The 10,767-nt window shown below is 42.8% G+C and overlaps 1 protein-coding gene across 1 annotated transcript; it reads right to left on the bottom strand.

Moving 5' to 3' along the window:
- Positions 1-1,764: 1,764 nt before the first annotated feature.
- LOC141506973 (uncharacterized) lies at positions 1,765-8,901 on the bottom strand. The gene is made up of 2 exons (XM_074214201.1): positions 8,724-8,901; positions 1,765-3,867 (listed from the first exon to the last, which is right to left on the bottom strand). The coding sequence occupies exon 2, from the start codon at positions 3,862-3,864 to the stop codon at positions 1,780-1,782; it is 2,085 nt and encodes a 694-aa protein (XP_074070302.1). The 5' UTR covers positions 3,865-3,867; positions 8,724-8,901; the 3' UTR covers positions 1,765-1,779.
- Between the last annotated feature and the right edge of the window lie 1,866 nt (positions 8,902-10,767).

Here is a 10,767-nt window from a genome sequence, read left to right on the forward strand (position 1 = left end):
ATATTTATTCTATAATGTAATTAATGTAAGCTTTTCCAAATAGAGGTAATGTAGGTGTGGCTTAGTTTATGTATATATATATATATATATATGTGTGTATATATATATATATATGTGTGTGTGTGTGTGTGTGTGTGTGTGTATAGAGATAAATATACACATATATATATGTAAACTTATATGTAATAATATTACAGAGAGAAAAAAAATTCATGGATTCTGAAAAGGCTGGGAAGACTTGTATGAACTTCTACAAGTGAAATAAGAATTACTGGGAAAATAATTCACATTATGAACGTTATATGGGCATATTAATAAAAGCAATTTTTGGACATATCATAACTATGATTAATAAAGAAACTAATCATGGTTTCAGAAGACTGATGGTGAAGGTTTCCTTCTACCTCTTGGAAAAGATATGATGAACTAAAAATGTAGGATAAAGATAAATATTTTCAGACATGACTATAAATTAATTAATTTTAAAATCATTATAAAAAAGGTGCTTCCATTGTTAGAGGTGGATTAGTATATTTTAAAAAAAGAAAAAAGAGAATAAATAAAGCTTTTAAAAACACATTGAAGAGAAAAAAGTAGTTGAGACAGCAAAACAAATAAGGCAATATTATTATTTTATTAATACAAATAAGTAATCAAATATAATATTAAAATGATACAAATAAATAACTACTACAAATAAATTAATAAACAAGTATTTAGTAAATGTTTTCTATTTTTCCAGAAATCAAGTGCCAAGTTACAAAGTAAAAATGCAATTATTCCTGCCTTTCAAATTGCTCATGTCACATTTGGGGACAAAAAACATGTATATATAGACACACATACATATACATATTTTATATATACATATACATAAATATATATTCATATATATATATGTATATATATACATATATATATATGAAGATGAGTTCAAAATGCTGTTCCCTAGCTTAATAAGAAAGGTATATTGTGTATTATATGTGATCTATACATATACTCAAGTATACATGTAATGTTACAAAATGAATACAATGAAGTTTTAGGAAGGATTTTATATAGAAATTTGTATTTGAGTTCTCTTAAAGAAAACAAGGAATTCAAAAGATGGGTGTATTAGAGTGAGCATATTCTAGATTTAGGTGACAAAATTATAAAAGCACAGAGTTGAGAGGTAGAATATCGGGTATGTTGGAGTATATGCAAGAGAATACAGATCAATATGACTAGATCATTGCATATAAGAAGTGGAACAATGTTTAAAAAAACTGGAAAGTTAGGAAGGAATCAGTTTGAGAAGATATTTAAGTGTCCATCAAAAGAATTTATATTTGATCCTTGAAGAAATAAGGAGTCTCTGGAATTAATTGTGGTGCAGGGTAGAAATAGTGATATCATCAGACCCTAGAAATTTTTCTTTAGCAACAATGCAGAGAAACTGTCCGGGGTCTTCTTCCCCGGACCCCCGAGTGAGCTCCTCAGTGGGCACTGCTTCGGGCGTCCCCGGTTTTTCCCTCCCCCGGGGATCAGCGAGGAGGGACTCAGGCAGACACATCTTCAGGAGGCATATGTTTTATTAGGTGCAGAGGGATCCCCCGAATAGCTCAGGGCGCTGGTTAATATAGGGAGTTAGTCCTGGGCTGCCACCCCAATCCGCCCCGAGGGCAGAACCTACCACCCGATTGGAGCAAGCGACACAGGCCAACCAGGCAAAGCCACTGCTCCCCTTAAGGAGCCGTGTCTTCTCTGGGTTGGTCTGACCTCACTCCCGGGGAGGTCCTATCCACCCAGGCGGTCAGGGCCGACTCCCGACAACTCCCCCTTTTTGTTTAACATGAGTATGTCTGCCTTGAGTTGCTCAAGGGCCCAACGCCCCATTTTTATAAACAGAGAAAAAAGAAGGGGAAACAGGCAACATAGCAATAAGGCCATTAAACACCAAGCACCAAGAATCAACAAATAATGCATCCAATGATTAAGGTCTATCTTATTTATCCAATCAGGGAATAGACCGTGATCATCCTCCATATCTTTCTTATACTGATCTGTGATATTCCTTATGGTGTTGATTATTTTGTCTAACTCATCTAGATAGGTAGGTAGGCTAGTATGGTCATTCAGGGTTTGTATAGCCCTGTCAAGTTGTTCGCTAGCATTTCTGACTGCAGCTGTCATGCAAGCTGGTCGTTTAAGGACGTGATGACATGGTAGCCCATCTAGTAGCATCTGGGTTCTCACTAGGGTAGACAGGGCTTGTACAGCAGAGCCTAGAGCACTCAGCTCTGTCTGGATTTCTCTATTTATTTGTTGCTGCATTGACCATGCTTGTGTAGTAGCTTGCATAAACCTCTGAAGGTCCTCTGCCAGGATGTGCATCTGGTTAGCTAGAGCCGAGATTTCTAATTGCTCCAGCACGGAAACTACAAGCTCAACTATGTCCAAAACTGGAAATTCCACATCCCTCTTATCCCTCTCCATCATAGCCATAAGAAATTCAGAATCTGCAAAGGGTTTTGACGTGCTTACAGGGAGGAAGGTTACAGGGGGTATCTGCAATAAGAAGATCAGGGTCTTATTTGACCCTACATACTCTGGCTTAAGGGTGTTAGTCATTGTTCCATTGTTACATGTAATGCTATAGCACTCATCTGTCCATTTGAAAGAAGTATTGGTGCAGATGAGGAACATATCTGAGCTCCGAACAGTCACTGCTTGTGTGGTAAAGACATTACACCAATAGTCTGTCCTCTGTCCTTCGGGGCACACCCAATATAAGTCATAAAACAGTTCAGCCCAAAGGTTCCAGATGGTGTTGTTCACTTTGGCAGGGGCAGTGTTGTCCGTAGAATGAATGATGACATCGAAGGCTGCTGCGGCTTTCCAAAGGTGCGTCTGTGGTCTGGTACTGTTGTCTTTCATCACATGCGGGACCGGAGCGGCGAAGTAGGGGCCTGGGCCGCCATCCAGGAAATACACTTGAGTGCCATTCACGTTGGGACCATAGACTGGAACTCCTGTAGAACAAACCTGTACGGCTTCAAAGATAGTTGGTGAAGGAGAGCATGGTGGTAGAGGGGAATGGGGTATTTCTTGATTAGGGGACATTCCTGCAGCCACTCTAATCCTGTCCATAAAATTACAAGGGCCATCAGTTTTGTTACTTTCCCAAGAGGCTTTAGTGGTATTGCATCTGCCTCCCAGAATCCAATGCCACGTTTTATTGAACTCGCTCAAAGCCATTCTCCCTATATAACTGTTATTGGGCAGAGGGAGTGACGGGACATAGTGTATATCTCCTTTGGTCTTATCAACTGGCGTCAGATAGGCCACAGGCATAAGATGTTGGATCATAGAAAAATGCAAGAAGTCACCATGCCCAAGATTGCTATCTGGTCCATGAGGGGTTTCTTTAAGTGTTCCATTTACCACCTGAGCACAGAGGGGGTGAGAGCCTGTAGTAAGGCATATCGGAAGATGCAAAGAAGTCAAAGTTACAGGGCTATTCAGATCATGTTTCTTTTCAGGAGGAGCCCCTTTAAGTCCTCCTAGCACTAGGTAGGCAGAGCCTGCTAACTGTAATTCCACTGGATCTCCTATCCATGTGGCCGGAACAACCGTAGGAAACCCTGGTATTACTGTCCAATAAGTAAAATGAGTGGCCTCAGTAAGATTTTTCCAATGAAGGGGAATGGATCGGGAGTCAATGGGTTTTAATCTGCTTAATATTCCTAGTATACTTAGCCATTTATGTGCCATCTTTGCTTTCTGCGTCCTGTTGAGGCGCTTCCATCTGCTTTTTTGGCGGTTTCTCTTTATCTTCTGTACAGGTCCTGGTCCACCTGGTGGGCACCCAGCGTGTCCCATCACCTGTGTGGAGACACAAGAATCCCTTTCCCCATACCATCACCTGGGCGGGACCATGCCACTGTCCTTCCTCATCTCTCCACCATACTGTCGTGGGTTTATTTTTTGTTAGGTTTTTTGTCTGTGTGTGTGTTTCTTGTGTTAGTGGAGTTTGTGGAGGTAGTATTTGTTTCATAGCAGGGGTAATGCCCTGATCATCACCGATCAAGTAATTCCTGGTGAAGACCGTAGTTGCTACCTGAACTGCAGTGAGTCTACCACACACTCCCCCTTTTTGTTTAATGAGAGTGCGCTTCAAGGACTGATTGGCACGCTCCACGATGGCTTGACCGGTGGGGTTGTAAGGGATACCGGTAACATGAGTGACACCGAATTGGTGGCAGAAGCGAGCAAAAGCAGAGGAGGTATAGGCCGGGCCGTTGTCGGTTTTTAACAACCGGGGTATCCCGTGGGTGGCAAAGCAGTGAAGACAATGAGCTATCACATGGCGTACAGCCTCACCAGGCTGCAAAGTGGCCATAATAAAGTTAGAAAAAGTGTCCACAGTGACATGAATCAAGCTGGCCTGAAAGTGGGTGACATCCATCTGCCAAATATCATTAGGGGCCAGGCCCCGGGGGTTGGTGGCACGTACAGTTGGGGCAGGGCGGAAAGGGACACAATGCTTGCATTGTCGGACAATGCGACGTGCCTCTTCCTTAGGAAGACCATAGCGCCGTGCAAATGTTTTTGCTGGGAGATGAAATGTGTCATGAACAATAGAAGGATCTGCATACATGACTACCTCACTTTTTATATCAGGGTCAAGGAGAGCCGAATCAGCTATGGCGTTCCCTGCGTAGATTGGGCCAGAAGTGGACACATGAGATCTGATATGTAAGACATAGAGGGGGTCAGAGCGGTGTAGGAGAGACCGTTGTGCTTGGTGTAAGAGATCTATTACTGCAGAATTGGACAAAGAAAGATCTGCTAGAGCTAGCTGTTGCAATAAAACAAAGCAGTAATAGCTATCAGTGATTAGGTTAAAAGGCTCATAAGCACACAGTTCTAAGGCTATCACAATGGCCTGCAATTCATTCTTTTGGGCTGAGGCATATGGAGTTTGTAACACCTTCAATATCTTCTTGTCTGGAATATAAATAGATGCTCTATGGTGTTTGGTATCATCGGTAAAAACATTGACTCCCTGTACTGGTTGAGGAACTACTGGGTTGGAGGGATACTTCAAAGGGAGTTGCAACCATCCTCATAATGAGGGAGGTGGATGGCCCTGAGAAGTGGGATAAGTAGACAATAACATGGCCCACTCCTCTGAGTTCTGTGCTAGATGAGTAAGTATTGCAGGATCTTCCTGGAGCAGTAACATAGGAATGGTGCCAAAAATAGTGATCGCAGCTTCTGCTGCTTTCAAAAGGAGTTGTGCATCCACTTCAAACCTAGAGGGTATAGACTTAATGGGTTTTGATGAATGTACCCATTGTAAAGGACCTGTAACTTGGAACACTACTCCGGCCTTACCCAATGAAGGATGACACACCAAAGTTACATAAACCAGAGCGGTTGGATCTAATCGGGCAACAGTTGATGTGGATGCTAAGTCCTGTATCTGGGTAACAGCTTCCATGGCTGCAGGGGTCCATGTACGGGGCGAGTTCAAATCAGATGAGCCTTTTAAAATATCATACAATGGATACATCATATCATTGGAAATAGGAACTACATTCCTTAGCCATTGGATTGAACCAATTAATTTCTGAAAGTCATTTAATGTAGAAACTTGAGCTGTATCAATCTTAGGATATTTCTTCACTAAATCCTTGTATACCTGATGTCCTAAATATGTGTAAGGAGGTTCTGTTTGTATCTTTTCAGGGGCAACCTGTAATCCATATGCTGCTAGGGCTGAGGTAATCTTTTGTAAAATAAGTGAGACATCAGTCCGGTGGGATGCAGAAATTAATATGTCATCCATATAATGAATAATAATGGCTCCCGAGTGTTCTCGCCTAATGGGCATCAGAATCTGTGCAACATAAACCTGACATAGAGTGGGACTGTTTGCCATGCCTTGTGGAAGGACTTTAAACTGAAAACGCTGGGCAGGTTCTTGATAATTTACAGCAGGTACACTAAAGGCGAAGCGGTGCCTATCGACAGGGTTAAGGGGTATACTATAAAAACAATCCTTTATATCTATAACAGTTATGGGCCAAGCCTTTGGAATGGCAACTGGAGAAGGTAACCCAGGCTGGGTGGTACCCATAGGTTGTAAGGTGGCATTAACCTTTCTTAGATCTACTAACATTCTCCACTTCCCACTTTTCTTTTTGATTACAAAAACTGGGGAATTCCATGGGCTGGTGGATGGCTCTACTTGTCCAGCCGATAAAAGTCCTTGTACTATATTAGCAAGGGCCTGTAATTTCTCTTTGGTGAGGGGCCACTGATCTACCCAAACTGGTTTGTCGGATCGCCACGTCAGCGGTATGGGTTGCGGCCCTCCAGTGACCCCTAGTGGTTTAAAGCTGTGTCTGTAGTTAGGGACAAGCCCAAGGTTTGCAAAACATCCCTCCCCCATAGGGACATAGGAATAGTAAGTACCAAAGGGCGAAAAGTCCCTGCCACATCATCACTTTTCCATTTTAGAAATCTTAGGGATTTTTTCGCCAAAGTTCCTCCTGAAACTCCCGTGATGTCTTGGGGAGTTTTTGAAAGTTCCCAACAGGGCTGCCAATCTTTTGTGGATATGACCGAGACATCAGCACCTGTATCAATTAAACCTACAATCTCTCTCTTCCCTCCACTATAAGTGGTAAAGTAGGACGGTGGGCTGATATAGCCTGTGTCCAGGCCACAAATGTGTCCTCATGGGTACGCTCTCTCCAATCCTTATCTATCCAGGGGAGGGAAATAACAAGAGCAACAGGCTCACCGCCTTTTAGCTCTATTGGGTAATGATGGGGATTTGTAACAGTTATAGAAGTCTGGCCTGGGCTTAGGAGCTGTGTGTGGACAATGACCTGGGGAGCGAGAGCAGTTCCAATCACTAAACGGTGGAAGTCCCTAGGGGAGGCTTTAACAGTAGTCGTAGTCCATGGGCTCAATTCTGTGCTCTCTGAGAGGGGAATAGTAACTGAGGGATTTAGCAGATCAGCCCTGGGGTCGGGCCCTCGGTTTCTCGACCCCTCTTCCCATTTCCCTGCGGCCCACCATCGCTATACTTCTGGTTCTTGTTTTTCTGCCTACAATGCTTTGCTATATGACCAGGTTTACCACAGACAAAGCACTTCATTGCACTCTTCTGGGAATTACGGCACTCAGCTTCAAAGTGACTGGTCTTTCCGCAACGGAAACAATTTCCTTTACCCTTTGATCTAGGCACTAAGTTTGTGGTTTGTAAAGCATTAGCAAGGAGGTTAATAGAGGTTTGGAGAGGGTCCGGGGGAGGTTCCTCATCTAGGGCTTTATCAATTATCTCCTCTAAGGAGGGGTCAGCAGGCAGAGTAGCTAGCAAGCCCTTTGAATGAGTTAGTCCTCCCTTTATCAACTGAATGATTAATGGTTGTGCTGCATTTCCTGTCCCGAATTTCCCTTCTACAGTAGTCTGCACTCTGCTGATAAAATCTACAGCAGACTCCCTAGTCGTTTGTTTCAACTGTTGCAAGGGGGTGGCAGCTGCTCGAGCCAATTTGTTCAAGGCGTTTAGTCCTGCTATCTGCACTGCCCTGACGATGGATTCAGAAAGTTGTAATTGAGCGTCCACAGTGTTAAATTGGCCATCTCCAGTGAGTTGGTTAGTGATTAAGTCAGAGTTATTTGGGTCTATGATCTCAGCCTGTAGCCTGGCCTCTCTCCGCCAGTAGGCAGCCCAGGCGGTGTAATGCGATGACTCCAACACCGCCTGTAAAGTTTCGTCCCAATCTGTGGGGAGCCAGGCGGCGGTCTGGATGTTAGAACTTATGAGCCGTTTTACATAGGCAGATCCTGGCCCATAATTATGGACTGCCTCTCTGAGATCTTTGATAAATTTGTACAGTATTGGGCGGCGAACTCTAACCTGTTGGCCGTTTTCTCTTTGCACAAATACTGGGTAAGCAGCTGCTGAGGAAGTAAGATAGTCTAGGTCTTCTTCCTCTACTTCCTCCCCATCCTCCAAAGCCTTATGAATGGCCTGCTGTAACCGAGTCCGGCGGGGTGTCTGGCTGGGGACGGTCGCCCCAGACCCTTCCTTTCCTGTCATCAGTGCATGTCTCCAGCCATCTGCACCCGGTCCACATATCCCTTGCTTCTCTGTGTGTATGTCCATTTGTTTCACTATCTTACTTTCACTTTTTACCGGGGCAGGCAGCCGACTCGCAGCAGCCAATTCCTCCCAAGGGTATTTGTGGGCTGGTTCCCTCAGGTCGTCAAGCCCCTCATCTGGGGGCGGGGGCCATTCAGGTTCCCCTAGTAACGAGGGCCCTGTTTGTGTTTCTCCGGGCACGGCTCCCAGTGGGGGCTGCGGGTCAAGAGCCGCGGCCACCACGGAGTAGATTACAAAGTCCGTGTCCGATAGAAAGCCAGGTTTTTCTGTATTATAAGAGGCCATTTGAGTTCCTACCACTCTCCATGTCTGAGGGTCAATGCCGGTGTGGGAGACCCAAGGGGAGACAACCAATATTTTTTCCACCCAATCCCTACAGTCTTTTATACGGACTCTTATGCCATGAGTCTTTACTAGTGCATGTACTTGACATGCTAATACTCCTGAATCCTCTGGCTGTAAATGCTTAGACATTCCTTTGCCCATGTTTACTCCCTCTAGGTGTCCCGTGGACCTAGGGTGTCTGCCTCTTCTGTTTTTACTTAAACAGGCTTACCTCACTCGGCGGGGTCTTCGGGTGTCCCTGTTCGGGGGCCAGTTCTGTCCGGGGTCTTCTTCCCCGGACCCCCGAGTGAGCTCCTCAGTGGGCACTGCTTCGGGCGTCCCCGGTTTTTCCCTCCCCCGGGGATCAGCGAGGAGGGACTCAGGCAGACACGTCTTCAGGAGACATATGTTTTATTAGGTGCAGAGGGATCCCCCGAATAGCTCAGGGCGCTGGTTAATATAGGGAGTTAGTCCTGGGCTGCCACCCCAATCTGCCCCGAGGGCAGAACCTACCACCCGATTGGAGCAAGCGACACAGGCCAACCAGGCGAAGCCACTGCTCCCCTTAAGGAGCCGTGTCTTCTCTGGGTTGGTCTGACCTCACTCCCGGGGAGGTCCTATCCACCCAGGCGGTCAGGGCCGACCCCCGACAAGAAACAATTGCAGTTTGGAGAACCTTGAGAGAACAAGACCAAAAAAAGGAGGTGGGGGAAGTGCTACTCAGTAGTCCAGAGATAAATTAAGAGTATGACTGTGTGAAATAAAGGGAAAGGGACATATGTAAGAGATGTTTTAAAGAAAAAGAATACAATTATTCAATTGATTTCCCTTGTGGGATTAGAGGGGTTAAGGGATCAAGAACAAAATTAAAAGAATAGTTTTGGGGGAAAGAGATGATGACATGTTTTTGACATATTTATTGAGATTTTTATGAAATATTAATTTTCAAATGTTCAATAAGTAGTTGATAATGTGAAATGGGAGCTCAGGAGAGAAATTATGACTGATGTATAGATTTAGAAGGTATTTTCAAAAACAAGGTATGTGAATCATTGGTTGCTTATGAGATCATCAAGAGAGAGAATATAGAAAGAACAGACCCCAAGACAGCATATAAGAGTTCCACCATAGTTAGGTGTGTGTGTGTGTGTGTGTGTGTGTGTGTGTGTGTGTGTTTGCATATTATGGTTAATTAGTCAACAAAATAGTCTGAGAAGGGTAATATAAACTCTAAAATGCAATTTCATGAAACAATTTAGATTAATAAAGTTATGTTTCCCAAAATTAAAAAAAATTCAGAAATACAAAAAGTTTTATATAAAATCATGGTTTGTTTGGTTTTGTTTTTCTTTTTTATTGAAATATTTATATAAGTGAAGTTTGTTAAATTCAAAATAAAGAAGAAAAGTTAATAATGTAGACACCATGTCTCTACAGTGCCTTTTTTCCCCCCTCAGAGAAAAGATAAATATGTATAGAAATAGTCTTCAAAAGCTTATAATCTAATAATTATAAGATGACAAATAAAGGGCTTGGGCATGTACACAACAATTTAATGTGACAAAAAATGTACAATGTAGATGTTTTCAGAGCAGAATATAATTATTACCACAAATATCACAGAATATATATTTATGATCTTTTACATTGGGCAAGTCAAACTACTACTCTATTAGATTGGTTCTTTCACTTCAATTTGTTTTCATGCTATCATGTCTACAAAATAGCATCATAGGATTATATTCAAAATCTCTACAGTGTCTAGGGGGTAAATATTGAACGCAAATATATTTTCCCCTTTCATCACTATACTTCTTGAATTCCTATCCAAAATATTTCCTAGCTATACAACTAGACCCCCAGGAAGTATGATATCCACACTTTGTGTGACATTTACACAGCCAATCATTTACAAGGATACTTTAGGTCTTAATCATAGTCATTTACCTAATGATAAGCCAAATAGTAAGATTATCAATATGGGGTAGCTAGGTGGCATAGTGGATGGAGTGCCAAACCTGGAGTTAATAAAACTCATTTTTCTTAACACAAATCTGGCTCAAGTCACTTAATCCTGTTTGACTCAGTTTCTCATTTGTAAAATGAACTGGGAAGGAAATAAATGACAAATCACTTCAACAAAGCTCCAAATGGGGTCACAAAGAATGAGATACAATTGAAAATGACAACTACAAAAAAATACAAATGTATCAATGCAAATACATAGATTATAACAAAACCACAATATTCATACAGAGATCATACTCACCCCCAAA

Source organism: Macrotis lagotis, chromosome 1 (assembly GCF_037893015.1).
Source record: "Macrotis lagotis isolate mMagLag1 chromosome 1, bilby.v1.9.chrom.fasta, whole genome shotgun sequence".
NCBI classification, from domain to species: domain Eukaryota; kingdom Metazoa; phylum Chordata; class Mammalia; order Peramelemorphia; family Peramelidae; genus Macrotis; species Macrotis lagotis.

Excerpts from the sequence above, each read along its gene's own strand:
- LOC141506973 (XM_074214201.1), bottom strand. The coding sequence starts at position 3,864 with ATGGGACACGCTGGGTGCCCACCAGGTGGACCAGGACCTGTACAGAAG.